The sequence below is a fragment of the Pyxicephalus adspersus genome, chromosome 2 (genome assembly GCF_032062135.1).
Source record: "Pyxicephalus adspersus chromosome 2, UCB_Pads_2.0, whole genome shotgun sequence".
NCBI lineage: Eukaryota > Metazoa > Chordata > Amphibia > Anura > Pyxicephalidae > Pyxicephalus > Pyxicephalus adspersus.
The window spans coordinates 51,019,253-51,039,331 of NC_092859.1; the positions used below are offsets into that span (position 1 = coordinate 51,019,253).

The 20,079-nt window shown below is 39.1% G+C and overlaps 2 protein-coding genes across 2 annotated transcripts in view; one reads left to right on the forward strand and one right to left on the reverse strand.

Moving 5' to 3' along the window:
* STING1 (stimulator of interferon response cGAMP interactor 1) overlaps positions 1-1,780 on the reverse strand; it is a 33,846-nt gene extending 32,066 nt beyond the window's left edge. Inside the window, exon 1 of the mRNA XM_072398980.1 lies at positions 1,638-1,780. Within this exon, the coding sequence (XP_072255081.1) occupies positions 1,638-1,780 (143 nt within the window). The remainder of the gene's footprint in view (positions 1-1,637) is intronic.
* Positions 1,781-7,022: 5,242 nt separating this feature from the next.
* CDKN2AIPNL (CDKN2A interacting protein N-terminal like) overlaps positions 7,023-20,079 on the forward strand; it is a 54,495-nt gene continuing 41,438 nt past the window's right edge. Inside the window, exon 1 of the mRNA XM_072400765.1 lies at positions 7,023-7,088. Coding sequence (XP_072256866.1) covers positions 7,038-7,088 — 51 coding nt within the window. The 5' untranslated portion in view covers positions 7,023-7,037. The remainder of the gene's footprint in view (positions 7,089-20,079) is intronic.

Consider the following 20,079-nt stretch of genomic DNA (forward strand, 5'->3'; position numbering starts at 1 on the left):
TTACCATTTTTGCATTTTCATAACATACCAAACAGGTACATATCAGTATTACACAGCAAAGTATTACACATCAGTATTACACAGCAAAGGTTACAATTATCGTGTTGGATGGCACCGCTGTTCAGGAGCCCATATACCTCCCATATTCAGGGTAGTGAAGGAATAATTTCCAGTATAACTGCATGGATTTGAAATTCTCATCTCTATCATAAAGACTAGCAGTGACGTCCTCCATAAGCATTATTTCATTAACAATACAAAACCATTGAGCAATGGATGGACAAGTAGTAGACCTCCAGAGCAGCAGTATACATAGTTTGGCAAGCATTTAGTAAATGTCAGACTACCGAGGTTTTGTGAAATCTGAGAGAAAGAGAGCTGTTGAAGGAGAAAAAATGTGGGGTCTTCTGGTACTGTTTAGTTTGTTAATTTAAGTACTATCTTCCTCACCCCCATCCAAAATGAACATAAAGCCAGGCAGGACCAAAATATATGGAACATTTAAACTTCCTTATTAGTACATCGCGAACAACGGTCTGAAATTGAAGGTTAGATGCCATGGAGCTGTGTGGGTGTGCAATACCATCTGATGAGTATCTTATAGTTAAGTTCCTGAAATTTGCTACTGACCGATGTATGATGGGACAACAAAATTATCTTTGTTGGTCATCTAAAGTGATGTGTGATCTAAAGTGAGTGAAGGAAGTGTACCACCTGTCTCGCTCTCCACAGTCCCAAGGTCTTTGAGGCCCCAGGAATGCCAATTCATGTATTCGGATCCAGGTTGCTTGGTTCAGGAAACTGGAGGAGTATATACCAAATTGATTTAGATGCTTAAAAATGGGGGCCCGCTACTCCTAGTTTGAATGCCGAAATATTTAGTATAGGGTATAACGGGATTGAAGAAGGAATATTGAAATATTAAAAAGCCTTTTGGCATACTCTAAGGGTGGATGCTACTAGTGGGTGGTCCCTGATAGGGGCAATCTGGCTGGTATCCAGCCAGGGAGTCATTTGTAAACCCTCCCCCCAAACCAACTGCCCCAATTTGACCCACTGTTTGGTGGACGAGTTTCTGGCCCAATCCAGCACTCTGACCAGGTGGGGTGACATGTAAGATTTATAAAAATTCAATGCCCCCTCAACACCAGCAAGCCTTCTCCAAATTCCTCCAGGTGTTCCAGGGTAGATCTGGGGGAGGATTCCTTATTTGAGGAGAGCATATATAGGGTGGCAAACGTCACTACTTGTTCGCCTACCCCTCCCCTTACACACAGATATCTACCCTCCCCATCTCGATACCTAGTTGCCACAGTATTGTGTTACAAGTTAATATGGACACCCCTCTCTTTTTTTCTTTGGTGGCACAGCTTTGGTACACCATGGGTATACCATGTAATATGGGTATGTGACCTTCTTTAAAGTGGGTTTCCTGTAGGAACGCAACTTGTGCCTTTATGCCATATAATTGTGCAAACAGTGCTGTACACTTTTATGGAATATTTAACCCTTGGACATTTAGGGAGAGAATCCTTACTGGCTCCAAAATGAAACGTTAATGGCCAATCCCTCCAAAACTATATGGTTAGTACAGATAGGAGGAAGGTTAGGGGTAAAAGAGACAAATATTGCTGCACCTGGTTCTATTTTCTAGGTCTTCTTGGTGGTTGAGCAGTTGCTGTAGGATTGGAGAGTGTTCCTTTAATACAGAGTATTGATTGGCCACATGGACTCTGAGATCATCAGTCGCTTTTTCTGCTTCTTCAATCCAGAGCGTCATATCACGTTTAAGCATAGCGATTTAGAGCGAAAGGTGTCCGCAAGACTTTTCTTCAAGCTCTCAACGCAGCTGATTGTAGGGATGTTGTGCAGAATGGATTCTCTGTTCCAAATTCCCTGTGTGCATGGAGGATCAGAAGGAGGGCTCACTGATGCATGTGTGAGCCTGTCAGAGCTAGCAGGGGAGTGAGGTTGGTTTTGTGAGCTCACCTTAGGGGATGTAACCTCTCCAGGCTCCTGTGCTCTCCCAGGGGATTGCTGCAATATAGATGGGGCTTGTGCGTGGTGGCGGCTGCATCCCCTCTGCCAGCGCCACTGGCTGGCTGCTTGAAGCCTAGGGAAAAGAGCGAGCACATGGAAGATCTGGCACCATCTTAAAATCTGGCTGCCCGGCGTCCTCCTGTGAAGGTCTTCTGAGAGAAGGACCCCTTTGGCGTGCCTGTGGGGTCCCTTGCACCTCTTCTGCCCATCACTGTCGGTTGCCTTGTGAAAAAAGCTGGTTCTGCGCTAATATCTTGTCGCTGGAGCAGGAGCTGTGTTTCTGTGCTTCCTACCCAGTCATCAGCCAAGCCACGCCCCCCCACAGAGGTCGCTTCTAATAGAATTAGGAAGAGGTAAGAAATTTAACATGACCACGCTGGTCAAGTTAGCTGGCCTGGGAGTTCTAAGATATTGTACTAATGACATATGACTGAGGTAGGACATTTGATTGTGAGCCCCCTTCGAGGGACAGCTAGTGACATGCCTATGGACTTTGTAAAGTGCTACGTAATATGTTGGCGCTAAATAAATACTGTGTAATAATAATAATTATAAGAGACCCATGGACCCATTTAAAAGCAAAAGAAGGTGAGAGGGTCTTTCTCACAGCAGAGTAAATTGACATCTAAGACTTGTGATTTCTGAAGATTGATTTTATAGTTAGAATTACACAATTGACATTTTTGATATCTTTAAATGTAAAGGGGATGAGCCCTAACATTTATTGCCGGTTGGCCCTGCAGGAGCTTAAGTGGAACCACGCAGATGTGGTTTTCCTTCAGGAAACCTTTCTCAACAGCACTGCCAACTTTACACCACATATAAAATTAGCAGGAGTTGCCATATTCATCAGGGCTGGGGTACCATTTATTCTCATTGAATCAGTGGTTTTTTCAGAGCGCAGGTATATTGCAAGGTAACTGAATGCCATTGAAGTCACTTTATTTAATGTTTATGTCCCTAATGGCTCTTAATTATCTTACTTAAATTTGGTGCCCACTCAGTTGGCTTCAATGTTTTATACATTTAATAATATGACAGGTGAATAAACTCTCTATGACACTCAAACACTGGAATAAACCAGCTAGTCTTTAACCTCTGACAGCTCGCTACAGATCAGTTATAAAGCTTTTATTCTATTCCACATCAGACCCACACCCAATTAGAATATGTTTTTGTAAATCTTCTAGCCGTTCAGGAAGCTCCACCTTCAGATATAGATCTGATCTCCTGGTCAGATCATTCCCCCATCTTTTCTACATTGGACTTAGGTAATCACCTCACCCATTGTCATTGGTGGTTAAACAATTTACCATTTAAACTGAACTAGAGACATACATTGCTGAAAATATGCACTTGGTATCTAAGATACCTATATTATGGAAAGCCCATTAAGCAGTTATGAGAGGCCACTACATTAAAGAATCTACTAGGCTTAAGAGGGACAAAGTGGTTTTGCGATTTCAGCTAGAATCCTTCCTGCAGGATCTAGAAAAGGCTATGCAAACTCTACTTCAGTACCTACTCTTTGTAGGATTGTGTAGATAAGGGGAAGACTAAAGAATTAAGATCTAGACCAAATTGGTATGCCATGGTATATTTATGTCATGGGTTCTATGCTAAGGGTAATAAGGCCTATACTCTACTGGCCCAGAAGTTTAAGGACAGAGTGGCTTCAGCCACCTTTCAGGCCATCAGGGATTGGGGTGGTATTCCCAACTCTGACCCGACTGCTATGGATTGTCCAGGTTTTTGGAGAGTTCTATACTAATCTTTTTACGACCGCACACTACGTCATGACTCACCTACTAAATGTACCTAAATATCGGCACTCTCTAAACAAATGAAAGCCCTATTCTCACCGCTGCTAGATGTCACAGTCCAATGGAAATCCATTCTCCCCCCAACCCTCCTTGATCTGCATGTCTGTATAAAGGATGTCGAAATAATGCAGCAACTGTCAGCCCAGGTATATAACTCTCTAGATAAACAACAGGATTTGGGCCCCTTGGCACTAATTGCTTTTACCCACAGTTATACAGAACACTATATGAGTGAGGTTGAGTGGACATGTGCTTTATTATATTGTCATATTCAGGTTCCTTAGACTTTCTCTATCACCTGCTTTCTTGCCTCACTCCCTTTCTTCTGTCTTCACTCCTCTTATTCTTTTCCTATTTTACCCTTTGTCCCATCTTTCTTTTACTCTTCTTTCACTACATGGTATATACAGAAATTTACTTTAAATGGATAATTATTATTGTTGTGTCCTAAATTGGTGATTCGCAGCTGTGTGGTTAGTTTCAGACAACAGCTACTATAATTTTCTGTATCGAGCCAACTGTTTCTTTTCTCTCCTTTTCTTTGCTTTTTGATGTTCATATTGGATGTATTAAACAATAGGATTTTGAGGATTCAACTCAGTAAGTGTGACTTTATAGGCCAATTACATCCAATTATCACATATATATAAAAAAACATGTATTTTATTTAAATAACATTAGACACATAACATTTAAAACTTATTACAAATGTTCAACTAACACAATCACATATTTCTGTCTGGGTTGCCCAATCCTAGGGGCATACCCTGCTGATTTTCTACGCATTTCACGGAATCAATCAGCTTCTTCAGGAAAGAAGGACAGAAATATCTGATTCCTGTGGCACACAAAACCCCACCTCAATAGGTGAGTACAGGTAAGGACAGCAGTTATATGGGTTAGGATCAAGGGTCAAGTTCATTATTTTGTTTCATTCCTTCAGTTTCTTGATAGTAGTAGCCTTCTAAGCCCATTATTCAGGTATGCACTCAAACTTTTTGGTTTTATTTCAAACAGATTACTTCCTGCAATCAGTTAGTGTTATAATCCAGTCTCAATTTAGCCTAAAATTCCTACTGCTGTTCTGGCATGCCTGCATCAAGGGATGCTGGATGCAATGCAGCACTTCCTACTCCTGTAGTCCAATTACCCACTAGGTTTCCAAGCTAATCTCTCAGAATTTCTTACATACTCCACAGTTTACTTCCTTAACCTACCATTTGCCTGTCAACTATGCTAAATTGCAAGCAGTGGGGCTCTTCTTGGGAGTCTGCTTCCTTATATAATGATAATGATTTTGATAATGATAAGGGTCCCATTGGGTCTACAGCAGGACGATCATCTTCTCTAGTAAGACTCTTCCTCAATCCTAGTCCTTTAATGGGCAGTACAAAAAAACGCCACCACCTTTTCCCTACTCAGGGAGTTACTATCCCTTTCTGTGCACATAGGGAGCATAACATTTACAAATTTCACTTATTGGGTAAGAATGTAACATCTCTACCCTACCTTTCTTCTATACTTTTTCCCCTAACTCTTTCTTTTTCCTATAGTTTCCCCCTTTTTTATTTCATTACTTTAAACTTCACTTCCTTTATCGCCACTTCCCTCTGGTAAATTCGAATTTACAGTTTTTTAGTTTTTTATTAAAAATCTTAACACACCTAAGGAATCTACCCAAATTCTGTCATATCTGAAAAAAATGTCAGCACACAAAAAGCACTACTCCACGAAACATTTTTAAATATGACAAAATCACTAATCTCCACAGCTATTAGTTTCCAGTTAACTTCCACTGTCCTCTATATTCCCTCATAATGTTACCTACTCCTACATTCAAACTAAAGATACTCAGAGTCCACCTGTTGAAATCTCTTTCCTGGATACTTTTATTTAAACAAGCAGGCAATTCTGGTAGTTATATGTTTGTAAAGAGTGCAACACCCATGCATCCTGGGAGGCTCTTGGCTGCTCCTTCTGCACATGCCCTAATCTCAAGGCTTTCATCAACAGAAAAAAAAATTGTTGATCTTATGCATGCACAGTGAGATCGGAAATTTTTTCCCCAATCTACGTCACCCGATCTTATGACTGCTCAGTGCGAGATCGGGATGACGCAAAAGGAAGAACCTGGAAAAAGAGAGAAGAAGATGTCGACGCTCGGAGCACCGGGGGGAAGACTCCTACCGGGACAACGCGGGACACATTTTGTTTTAGGTTTACTTCCCCTTTAAGTGCAGATCTCAGTGATAGACCCCAGCAGTCTGTGTGCCACACTGCTGCTCTGTCCTTACTCGGCTCTGCTGGGACTCAGTAACAGACCCCTTAGTAAGAGACCTCCAGCAAAGACTTTAGTAACAGAACCCCTAAGCAGGTGAAAGAGACATGCAATGTTTCTTCTGTCAAATAAATAATGCCCTGATCTACTCCTTACGGCGAATTAGTGTTGTAGTGTGGAACAGTGTGCAGAACAGGAATTACATCATCTGTGCCACACAATGGCCGAAAAGGAATGCCTGTTCTCACAAATATTTCCATTATTACAGCAATGACAGGTTTTGGACCTGTCTTTACTGTGGGACAACTGCGCAGAGATAAGTATATGCCGGGGTGACAACACTTTTTTGGCTTGCAAGCTTCTTTTAAAATGACCAAGTATAAATGATCTACCAACAATAAAAACTTGGACTTAATACCTGTGCCAGGTAGGGTTTATTTTGAAAGGCAGGGCTCGGCAATCTACTTGCGATCCACCTGTTGGGCACCCCTGGTCTGTGCCATAAATGGCAAATATGCTTTGCATACTTGCTGAATATTGTTCAGCTGTGACTGTCCAGGTTCCCACGCTCCCTGGGTTGTACATGTCATTGATAACAATAATAGAAAGAAACCCACACCACTCCAATATTGCTGCTTAGTGTTCACCACTCACCATCAAATTTAGTTCTGCTTTAAGCATAGGTAATCTGCAATATACCAATATTCATATTACAATAATCCAAATTATTTTTATTATGGCTCATATGTAATCCGTAAATAAATAATATGTATATTCAAATTTTAGTTTGATTATTTTCCTACTTACAATGGCAAGTTCCAATACTAGAAATCGTACAACTTTAAAACCAGGAAGTACTTGGTACTGACAAAGAGTTAGAGCAGACAACAGTTTGTATGCAGTTTACATTTCCAAAAGCTACTTCAGAAGCTTCAATTTTCTTACTGGTAATGCATAATTTTCAGTAATATATGATCTTACCTTTCTTACATCAATGTATCTCTTTTTCTGCCTCCTGCAATAAATCTAATAGTTAAATGTTGGAAGTTGAATGGCTGGGAGGGGTTTTGTTTTACATACGTCTGGAAAGTGAAACTAAAACAAGGCCTGTTACAGCAAGGGACTGTGTAATTGTGTTACTATTTATTAATCATCATGCATCACTCCACCTCGCATTCTGTATAATATCGTGCTGACAACATATGTTTTTAGATTTTTTGCATTGTAACGTGCGTTATAATTATTATATATAATACTGGTCTTGTTTTTACTACATTTTTTTTTTGCTAGTGTAGGTGCATGCTGTTACTTATTACCTGTTTGACCTGTATACATAAATGAATTCTGAAACACTGTTGTCTTTGGACACAACTATATGGCTTATAATAATAACAATAATAATTAATGAGAAAAAAAAAAAAAGCGTTACAGTGTTCCTGTCTCATCTTCTGGTGCAAAAAAGTGTTGTGTGAACATCCATAAGAGTGTTTTTGAGTTAACTGATGGATATACTGTATAATGTTATTTTAATGTATAGTTTGTAAATATATTTGGTATCATAAATCAAGATATATGCTGTTTATTGAGCATTTTACTTAATATTTACAACATTTTATGAAAAAAAAAAAAAAAAGAATTTGTATTCAATTAGCATTTGATTTTTTTATTGTAATTGTAAAAGTCAGTACCTTTCTCTTGGTATGGAAAAATGACTGAGACAAGCAGTCCACGATGTCAGATACTGCTTAGAACTATTGGGTTGCAGGTATTTTGCAACAGCTTCTAGAAAAGTAAATTAGTGTTAATTGACAATTTCAGATGTTTTGTTCGAGAAATGAGCCCCTTAAATGAAAAACAGAAATTGGTAACAGTGTCATACCCTTTTGCTGGCAATCAGCTTATTCTATAACTTGAACTAGCTTGTTTACCGACCTGGCTTTTTTTTTTTTTTTTTTATCTTGGATGGTTTGGGCACTGGAATTTTCTGCATTGTGGTCACATCAACTACCCTTATTTCTGACATATGGCATTTTACTGATATGTGAAAAACCATGGAGATACACACTTTCATTGCAGGGAATTTCACACATTCTGCAGAAATGTTCAGCCAAGCAAACATCACACACTAAACAGCTGTCAAATACAGTAAGAAAAATGGTATAATTTATTTACACTAGCAAATTTACGATTTTGGGATTTTAATTTTTATTAAAGTTAATAATGAAGTTGCAGATGCATGTAGAATGTTTCCTGTAAGATTGACACGTTTGACACAAATGACATGGCATATTATTATAAAAAGAAGCAGAAGCACTAAAATCCAATAATTAATAAATAATGTATCCAATGCAGGCCTCACAGATGTTAAGTTGCCTTAATAACTGGAATCTGATCATACTAAGCATAACAGAGCATATAATGAATAGAAAATAATCTAAAAAAATGTGGATTTCTCCCTATGTTTTTCATGCGACAGTGTGTGACATATTTTATTCAGTACTATCAGTCAATATGACAGGTGCTGAAAAGTTCAGAGCAATGACTAGTGTCATTATGTGATAGATTTAGATGCAATGGTCCTGATTTATTAAAGCTGTCCAAGGCTGGAGAAAATGGACTATCATGGGTGAACCCAGGTAATCCAGTAAACCTGGAATATCAATTGCTGTTATTTAGCAAATGTTTTTAACCCTGAATGATCCTGATTCATTCCAGGTTTGCTGAATGACCAAGGTTAATGCATTACAGTTTTTTTTCTGCAGTCTTGGAGAGCTGGGATAAATCAAGCCCAATGATACAGCCACTGGTGAGAGCACACCTGTCATGAACTTAGTGTCATCAGCATTGAAAGCCCCTTAACCCCCTGGGCATTACACTGATGTCTAGATTTCTGTACCAAAAGCAGTACCTTGTTTTTCATGAAATTTTTTTTTTTAAATTGTAGACCTGTAACTTACAGAAATATGTCCGAACAAGGGTCTAGTAGATATCATGAATATAAAAAATGTTTGAAACACACAATCATGTAAAAAAAAAAAAATACTTTTAATAAAATTAAATAAAATACACAAAAATCAGCTTAAACAAGAATACATAAATAAATGAAAAATACTGAAAATGCGATAATTCGGTATACTGTATAGTAATATATTTTTCTAAAACACCTCTCTAGTGTCCAACAGTCCAACGTCACATACCTATAGACAAAACCACATAAAAATATTTTGTATTATTTTGTATTTGATTGGATACAGGACTTTGTATTGAATCCAATACAAAATATTTGAATTTCCCGCTACGACCCCTATCGATGGGCGCATGCACGGACATCATCAGGAATCGCCGAGGGACACGTACGCGAACGCCGGCTGTTCTAATTCTTTCCAAACTTCCGTGCTTCCATGCAAAAAGTGTTACATTTTTTGCATGGAAATTTATTTTAGATTGTAGGCTATAATTCACCGAATTACTCAATAATTACTTATAATTCACAGAATTACCGCATAACTCACTGAAATATGTCCAAAATTTTATAAAATTAATAATAACATTTTTTTAAAAAAACAAAAAAAACTTAAAAAAAAAAATCTTTAAAAAAAAAATCTTTAAAAAAAAATCCTTAAAAAAAGGTTTAAAAAAAATAGTGTATAATATAATGTACCTGTACAGTAGCTTAAATAATATTTATATAATACAATTATATATATATTATATAAGGATTTCTTTGTATTGGACTCAATACAGCTTTTTTGTATTGAGTTCAATGCAAAGGAACTCAATACAAAATTTTGAATTTCCCGCCCCGCCTCCCGCCCGCACCGACGCATGCAGCGACGTCACCGGGAAATCCCGGTGATCGTCACTGCACTCGCCGGATGAAGACAGAAGACGTGTCCGGAGGAGCTGCAGGGAGAAGGTGAGTTTTTTTTTTTCGATCGACACTGGATCATCACAGCGGGGACCAGGTAAGTAAGGGGATTTAGACAGTGAGAAAAGTTCGGGTTTATCGATTTTTGCAAAATCGATAGACCCGAACCAAGGTCGGGTTTACCGGCCAAGTGGTTAAGGACAGTGGTATACCTGGTATATCTGCACACATTTCAAAACAGGAAAGACAACACAGAGCATAAGGGGTCAGTGGCTGTCATTAACAAAAATAGAAAGAAACCCACACTCCTCTAATATTGCTGCTTAGTTTTCAGTTACATATAGTTACATAAGTGTTCTCAAACTGAGCTCCCTTTCCCAGATGGGCAGGGACTGTGGTTCTACCCTTTTTTATTGCTACTTTACACTCTACTCCTACATAAACATCCATTAGAAATTAGGAAAAAAAATAATATGAAAATTAGAAAGAAATTAGAAAAAATGCATTCTGAAATATTAAATGTATTTAGTCTAAAAAAACATAATGCGATTTGCTTATTTGCCATCATTGGCTAATAATGGCTAACATATATGCTAACAATGGCTTTTTGATGGCATGGGGACGAAAGAGAAGGTATTACCTGACAAATTGTGATGGACAGTAAAAAGAAAACAAAAATCCTTTCAATTAACCAGCTTGAGGAACATCAGAACCTTCTTGAAGCAAACAGGTTCATTTTTGGATACTGGATAAAGCCATACAACTCCTTGTTTTATGCTCCTTTGACTATCTGTACATCTAGGACAATTGGTTTACAGTACAGGTATAGCCCAATAATTTAGAGCAAATTAATAAAAAATTGTATACAGCTACTTCAGGCTTCTTTATTCTTCATTTTTTATTAGAGTTCATCTCGGATCGTCATATCAGATATTAATAATATTGATAAACAGGATTTATATAGCGCCAACAAATTACGCAGCGCTGTACATAAATAGGGGTTGACAGACATACGGACAGTGACACAGAAGGAGGGGAGCTTAAAATCTAGGAGGTGGGGGAAGTAACATACAATAGGAGGGGAGCTATGTAGTGGTGGAAAGTAGTAAGGGTTTTAAAAGACAGAAGTAGACGGGTAGGCAAGTTTGAAAAAATGGGTTTTGAATGCTCTTGAAACAAGCAGAAAGTAGGAGCAAGCCGAATAGGACGAGGAAGACCAATCCAGAGAGTCAGGGCAACTCTAGAAAAGTCTTGGAGCCATGCATGTGATGAGGTTAGGAGTGAGAAAGTCAGTAGTAGGTCATTGGAAGAGCAAAGTGAGTGGCAAGGGGAGTATTTTGTGGGACAAGAACTGTGAATAGATTTGAAGGCAAAGCACAGAAGCTTGAATTTCATTCTAAGGTGAAATGGAAGCCTATGAAAAGAACTACAAAGAGATGCAGCAGAAGAGGATTGGTGGTAAGGATAAGTTTGGCTGCAGCTTTAATATTAGATTGTAAAGGAGAGAGTTGGGTTAGCGGAATACCAGAGAGGAGGATGTTACAGTAGTCCAAATGACCAAATGATGAGAGCGTGTGCAAGGAGTTTGGCGGCCTCTGGGGACAGGTAGGGGCAGATGTTGGAGATGTTGTGCAGGTAAAAGTGACAGGACCTGGAAATGTTCTGAATATGAGGGGTAAATGACAGGGCAGAATTAAAGATGATGCCAAGACAACGTGCCTGAGGGGAAGATTTGGAATGGGGGGGGGGGGGGGGTGATAATAAGTTGGGCTTTATCCAGGTTGAGTTTCAGAAATCTGTCAGCCATCCATGGCAAGATGGCTGACAAGGCAGCATGAAACCTTATCAAGGACTGAGGGAGACAAGTCAGAAGTGGACAGATATATTTGAGTCTCATCGGAATACAGATACTGTAAATCAAAGGAGGCTAAGAGACTACCGAGAGAGGAGATGTACAGAGAAAAGAAACCAGTCCAAGGACTAACCCTTGGGGAACACCAACAGGGAGAAGAGTGGGAGAGGAGGAATTACCATTGAAAGAAACTTTAAAGGAACTGTCAGACAGGTAGGAAGCAAACCAGGAGAGAGCAGTGTCACTGATACCAATGATACCACATGATTTGGATTTGAAGGGGGTGATCAACAGTGTCAAAAGCAGAGGAAAGATCTAGAAGAAGGAGGAGGGAAATGTTGCCTTGTGACTTAGCTCTGATGAGGTCGTTGGCCATTTTGGTGAGGGCTGCTTTGGTGGAATGGGCTGCTTGAACCGGTGAGGTAATCGGTGAGTCTTTTATAGACAAGGCACTCAAGAAGTTTGGAAACATTTGGGAGAAGGGAGATAACATGGTAGCTAGACAGGGGGGAGGGATCTGGAGAGGGTTTGTTCTGGATAGGTAGAATAATGGCATGTTTGAAAGCAGAGGGATAGATACCAGGAGAAAGGGAGAGGTTGAATAGTTTGATTAGGGCGGGGGGCAGGTTGAAGGAATGGGCACCGAGTGGATCAGAGGGAATTGAGTCAAGCGGACAGGTAGTGGTTGGAGATTATAAGAGAAGAGAGAAGACTTCATCCAGAGTAACAGGGCTGAGGTCAGTGGTGATTTACAGGTGAAAGGGGTGGGTATGGTTGGAGTAGAACAGTGAGTGGAAGCATCATGTCTGATATTGTCAATTTTATCTCTAAAATAGGTGGCTATGTCTTGGGCAGACAAGGTATATGTGGGGGGAGCAGGTGGGGGGGTTTAGGAGGGAGTCAATTGTTGGAAAGAGGCTGCGTGCCTTGGAAGCTTGAGAGGAGATGACTGTAGAGAAAGAATGTTGCTTGGCAACAGTGAAATCGGTGTTAAAGTGTTGTAGTCTGGCTTTGTAGTCCATGAAGTCAGCGCTGAGGCCAGCTTTCCTCCACTGGCACTCCAGTTGCACAGTTTTTTGTAGATGTTTGGTTTGATTGTTGTGTGAGACAGGGGTAGCAGACGGTGGCAGGGGCCACGTTATCCAGAGCCAAAGAAAAAGTGTGGTTGAACTGAATGGCAGCTTTATCAGGAGATGTGATTTTAGAGAGAGTGGGGGTTAAGCTGCATACACACTTGCAATAATTATCGTTGGAAATGAACAACTAACGACCGATTGTCCGATAATCGTTAACAAAAAAATTGCACAACGACTGACCATTGTCACTGACGAATTAGCATTGTCGCTGGAAACGAACGACCGCCCAGGTGGATCTGATTGAGTGAGGATCGTTCACTATCTATTGTGTGTACGGTCGTTCAGTGATCGTGGATGTTTCTCCAGTACACTTTCACCTCTACATGTCACTTCCTGCATCGTTCAAACAATCCTATCTAGCGTGTGTACACTATTGGTGAATTATATTTAAACGATCGTATCGTTACAGCATGTACCGAATTGTGCACAATACGATCGTTCAAATATAATCACGCATAATCATTAGTCGTTCGTTTTCTAACAGATATTATTGCAAGTGTGTACCTGGCTTTAGGGACGTAAGGCAGCTTGAAAATAGGTTGTAGTCAAGGTTATGGATATCTCTCTGCCATTGACCAGGTCTGGGATGTAATGAAGAGCAGTTTGGCTGAGGAAAGATGGTTATCCATTGCAATATTCAACGTCTATGAGGATGGGCAGGTCATGGGAGCCAAATGGCAAAGTTATCTCAAAATTCTGAAACTGGGTCAGGGGGCGGTAGACAACAGCAACAATGAGGGGTAGGGGGCAGAAAAGATGGGCGGAGTGGAATTCAAAAAAGGTGAAAATGAGAAAGGGTGGGGTAGGAAGGACTCTGTATGTACAATTAGGGGAGAGAATGGGACCCATACCACCCCTACTCTTTTGCCAGGTCTAGGGGGTATGTGTGAAGTGCAGGACTCCATAGGAGAGTGCAGCAGTAGAAGCTAAGTTTTAGTGAGTGCCAGGAAGTTTAGAGATTTAAAGAGGAGAAGGTTGTGGATAGAGGTTAATTTATTGCATTAAGAGTTTCTGGGTAGGATGAATGGGAATGAGGTTAGAAGGAGGAGTATCTTGGTGAAAGGGTCGAGAAAACAGAGGCTGTGGGGGGGACCAGGGTTGCCCCAGATCCTCTCCCAGACAGATTTTCTTTGGAGTAAAAAGTGCTAAGGTGCTAAATGCAAGATATGGCAGGCTTGGCAGGTCAGAAAAAACGTCTTTTAAGCTCACCACAAGGCCTGCCCTAGGAAGCTATTGTGCAATAATGCAGTACTTTACCCTGTGCCAGTAATTCAAAGTTAAAAAACATGTGGTGGTGTAACCTTGTGACAGGACTCTCTGATACTCCCGAGAGGTACATGTACCATGAGCTCACTCCCTGTATAGCCCTTGGTCAGACCCATTCCAACCTGAAAGCACTAGGTCCTTCTAAATTCCACATTATGAAATAGTGACTGACTTCACCCATATCCTAGTGAGCACTATGTTCTATTAGAAAATCCTTCAAAACCTCTATCTTACCTTAAACATATTTATTCTAGCTTGCAGGGCAGCTATCTAAGTACAAGTAGACCGATAGTGGTCATTACAGTTGGCAGGTAAACTGAGCTGTAAAACCTTTACGCACACAGAGTAACCACCCTTGTGTGTTTTACAGGAAGGGCCACAATTCCCAGTAACCACTACTGTGTTTCTGATTAAAAAATGAAAATCTATATCACTTGCTGTCACACTCCTACAGAAACATTATGCATTAAGGTAACTTCTTCAAAACACCTTCTTTTACTTTCTAATTATGACATTTAGAGATTCCATGTAACAACCTGAAAATGCATTATTTCTGACTACTATTTTCTGAATATAGACTAAACATAAAGAATTGTGTTATAGGTTTAACACCCTCCATGTACCCTCACTTAACCACCTGAGCGTTACACTGATTTCTAGATTTCTGTTCCAAAAGCGTCACAGGTTTTCATGAAATTTTTTTTTTTAAATTGTAGACCTGTAACTTACAGAAATATGTCCGAAGCCGGCCGGCTTTTTCTTTTAAGGAGAGGGACACCCGACGCTGGAGGACGACGCTGGAACATGGACCCGACGCTGGAACACGGAACCGACGTTGGATTAGCACAGCGGGACCAGGTAAGTGGGGATTTTAGTGTAGACGAAAAAATACGGGGTTAACCAAAAGAGCAAAAATATTTAGTGCGAGAAATTACGGGCTTAGCGGTTAGGGTGTTAAGTACAACAATTAAGCAAATCAACAATATATAAATATTATACTATGATGCAACTGAGCATATGGAGATAAATCTTGGGGAATATATGTGTATATTATATATATATATATATATATATATATATATATTTTATACATTATATTGTGAGCTTGTTGTGGGGGATTGCTCATAGCAAAAGGCTGGCAGCAGTTCGAAATGAGGCAGCACATAATCAGTTTTTTAAAAAACAAAGTTCAGGCTTCTGCCTGGGTGCTTTATTTTATTACATTGTGAACAACAACAAAAACAATCTTAGTCTGCTAAACTAACTAAATTACCTCTTTGGTAAACCCCTCCCTGGCTAATACAATACAACCAAAAACTTTATGCTTACAGGTAGTACCCGGGTTACATACAAGATAGGGACTGTAAATGTAGATTTGTTCTTAAGTTGAATTTTTTTGTAAGTCGGAACAGGTACATTATTTTAATAAATGCAAATAGGACAGATGTTTGTCTTAACATATTATTAGGCAGTGTGGTGTCAGTTACTAAATAAAATCCTCACTGTGAGTTAATCACAAACAAAGCAAAAAAAAAATCTTTATGACATTCATTAATTTCTGGAGCAAGCTGTGCTTTGAAATGCAAAAAGAATCAACTTCAGGGTTTGTCTTGGTCATTAAAGAGTTACAGGAGGCTGCAGAAAGACCTCAACCCCCTAAGATCACCCTAAACCTCAGCTGTGTTTAGCAAAAAAATTCTGCAAATGCAAACCGCCCCCTCCAAGCCTCTGTCTTGCACAGAGCGAGCAGGGAAGCCCCCTTCGTATCTAGGAGGCGTCTGTATGTCGGATGTTCTTAACCCGGGGACTACCTGTACTCTAAAGCATTTTCCACTTGAACGCCTTCCCCTTTTTGGGAAGCCACTGAGCTCTCAGCAGTCTGCTGCTCTAAACTCTAAAGTAAGGATTAAGACTTGGACATGGACTGGGTGACCAAAGATCTCTTCTAACTTTTCAGTGGCCAGCTTCAGGACCCTTAAAAACAGCTTTTTCAAAAGTTAACTGTCTAGCCCTTAAAAAACAAAGTGCCTTAGCCTGGACGCTATACACCCCATACAAGACCTTCCAAGGCAAACAATGATACACTCTGTCAAAATATATTGGTTTCAGAAATAATATTGATATCTCCAATTAACAAAGCAATTACAAATTAAACCTACTCCTGCATAGTGCTAACATCAAGTGGACTGTGAGGCCCTGGTCAGCACCAGTTCTCACCAAACACCACTCCCCTACTCTAACACCACAGTCTTCACCTTTAGTAAGCCCCCACCCAGGTAAGCCTCCGGAGACTGGTTGTATCTCCCAGCACTCAGGTGCCCCCAGGACTTACTGGACAAGGGATGGTGCCTGGGGATGGGCTGGCAGAAAACCAGGAGCCCACAGATAAACAGTACAAGAAAACTAGATGATCCAGAATACAAGCCAAGGGCTAACTGTGTAATCAGTACAATGTCCTGCTGCAGAATCACTGCCTTGATAATTATCTCCTAACATGGACCCTTTCCAAGTGGTAAGTGGGCTCCAGGAACCACTGACACCAATGATCCTTTTAGCAGTCTGCAAGAGTGGTGCTCTTTCTCACAATGGAGTCCTTCTCACATTGGCTAGCTGTGTAAGTGGATCCTTCTCCGCTGACCAGAATGTGTCTACTACACTGAGCACTGGGGCAAATTTCAACTGACCTCCATTGTAAGTGGGGTTCTTTACCAGTGAACGCCAATGTAAAAGGGCACTTTTCTAATGAGACATTTTCTTTTCCCTGTTCTTAATTGGTATATATACAATTTACAATTATTCTAATGTACCCAAACACTGTTTTAGAGACTCTTTCATGGTAAAGGGGTTGTGAAAGGCTTTCTAATAAAAATTAGGGAATTCTTGATTGATATGTGGTCAATATATTGATCAAAAATTGATGCAGAATGCTTATTTTTAAATCAATAGATTTAACAGTATGCAATATATAGATGAGTTTGAATGTATAGCAACAATTTCCTACTTTTCAAACTGTAATAAAATCAGAAGGCTACCAATATAAGGAATTTATTAATAAGAATAATATAAAAAATATGTGAGTATTTACCAATATTAAAATTCCTCCCGTATATATATATATATATATATATATATATATATATATATATATAGCGTAAATGCCTGTAACCTTATTTCTATAACCAAAAATCTTACAACACCAACCATTATCCCACATGACTCTTCTCACAAAGGGAAGAAAGCTGTTCCTTTTGTCAAGAGATTCAGTGAATACTAGCAATGCTCAGCATGCAAATCTACCTCATCTGCCACAAACTCTGTTCAAAGTGGTTTGATTTATTCACTCCTACTTATAGTAACTATATTACAACAACAAAAATTACATTTGCTTAATCCGATATTCTGAAATTAGAAAAACTAAAATACAGTAGTACTAAGATAGTAAAATATTGACAGCCATTGGCTATACATTATTACAATTTTCCATCCAATTTATCTCTTTGAGGAGTTGAGCCATCTTGGATTGCAATAGTCAATGAGGTAACTAATGGGTTATATTTATGGGATGGGATGAGGCCTCAACTTATTTTTAAGTTGTACTTTAAATCATAATTACACTAGGTATAATTAATCATACAATATAACTTTATAATGAATTTGAACAGATCACCCATACAGGTAGAATGCACATTTCTAACAAAAATAAAGTTAGTTGAGCAGTTGTTGGCCAGCTGGGAGCACATGCTGTTAGCATACTTGAGAACTATTTGTTATTAATGTGGACAAAAAATGATAATCAAGGTGCTCTGGTATTGGCACAGCTACACTTGTGGTGCCAGAAATGCATGTTAATTGTCTTTTCTATTTATTTCTAAAGCAATATATTGCAATTGACAACTGTTTTTTAACATATTGTCCAAATGCATCTTCCCCAACAATGATTTGTATGTAATGTAACCATACATTTTAATACATCTATGGTTTTACGTTTCCCTATTTCAGTATGTAAAAGATTAAAATTTTTTTGAGTATATTCTCTCACAGGGCCACCTTCCTTCTTTTCTTGAAGATAATTTGGTCATACTGGGATGAAAATACTCCCTTGTGCAGGGGTTTATTAATTTCCAGGAAAAAACAGAGGCAGCTTGGAAAGCCTTGGAAAGTTTCCGTGGACACCAACGCTAAGATGCACATGACAGCTGGGCAGTGTTTAGGCAGGTAAGAACAGTTTTGAAGAAGGGACATCCCCTGTCCCTTTTTGCAACACCTACCTACCTGAATCGCCCATGTTAAAAGGGGACTTTAGTTCCACTTTAACTAAAGGAATTATGATCTTACAGATATCTAATAGACTTTGAGTGTTGCCAGTGGAATGTCTGAAAACATGAACCATTAGCTTATTGAACTTTTGTGTTTTGGTGGTCTCTCTGGTATTGGTATCCATATTTCCCCTTAAGAATTTATTGTACAAGTATGCAGGCAGCCAAAAATCATTTACTAATTCATTTAAAGTTGCAGAAATTTCACCTGTCAGGGTTGGAAACTGTACTGCACAACAGGATACTCAAGATACCTGAGAAACTATCTTCATAGTAGGTTCTGATAGGTGTGTATCCCATGCTCTACAATCCAGGGGTAAGTAACCATATCGTCTAATGCACAGTAAAGATTCTAGGTGTAAACTGATACATTGCCATTTGGGGCTTTGTAGTGCTACTTGGTATTTATTTTCTTTTATTATTTTGTTATTCCCCCAGAAGGACAGCTACATGCAGGATTTAGCTTTAAAAACACACTACATTGGTCATTCATTGTTGGTAAACAGTATGAACACAGCTTATCACTGCTTGTTTTGTTGCTTTTGAAAACATATATAACATATCATCCTGGCAAGGTATAATTGGACCTACACATAATTTGAGTTAGAATATAAACTTTATTATAAAAAAAAAGTTATTAAAGATTGCATACATGCAAATTTCTTAATATCATGTGGAGTTAATATCATGTAAAGTCTACTATACATCAATAGCCTAGCCAGAAACATTAGAAAAAGTCAGATAGGAGCACCCCTTTCCAGAAAAGTTTACATTCAGATAACCAAAATCAGAGGTTTGTATTGTCAAAATTTGGGTCCTCTCCAAAAAATGGCAGCCAAACAGACTCTTGTAGTGACCTATTTTGCAGGACATATGCTTCTTCAACCTAATTCCGCCAGTAAGTATGTACAAAGTAAGCTAATTGATAAACTGAATAAATAAAATATAACAACCCTTAATTTGGATCTCCCATCCTTGGTGTTTACAATTGTATTTACAATGGTATTCGTAATGTCACCTCATTTGCCTTGATTTTTGTTGTTTTGCTGCCTTTCTGCTTAATAAAATAGTAAAGTAATATTCTGATCAGTGCATAATTACACTTGATATTTCTCTCTCACACACATTACCATATATACATACATATCATATACTATACTTACATACCGTGTTTCCCCGATGATAAGGCATCCCCATCAAATAAGCCACCCCCCAATTTTTGCTCAAACAATTAAAATAAAGCACCCCCTGCAAATAAGACATCCTCAGATACCTGATACTGTGTGCCTCTGTGTGACTCCTCGATGCTGGAGTGATCAGAAGGGGACAATCAATGACACATGAGTGATCAGAAGGGGACAATCAATGGCACATGAGTGATCAGAAGGGGACAATCAATGGCACATGAGTGATTTTAAATAATAAATAATTAATAATAAATGATAAATGTGTACTGTAGTCTTCTTCATGGAAAAATAAGACATCCTCCTGAAAATAAGA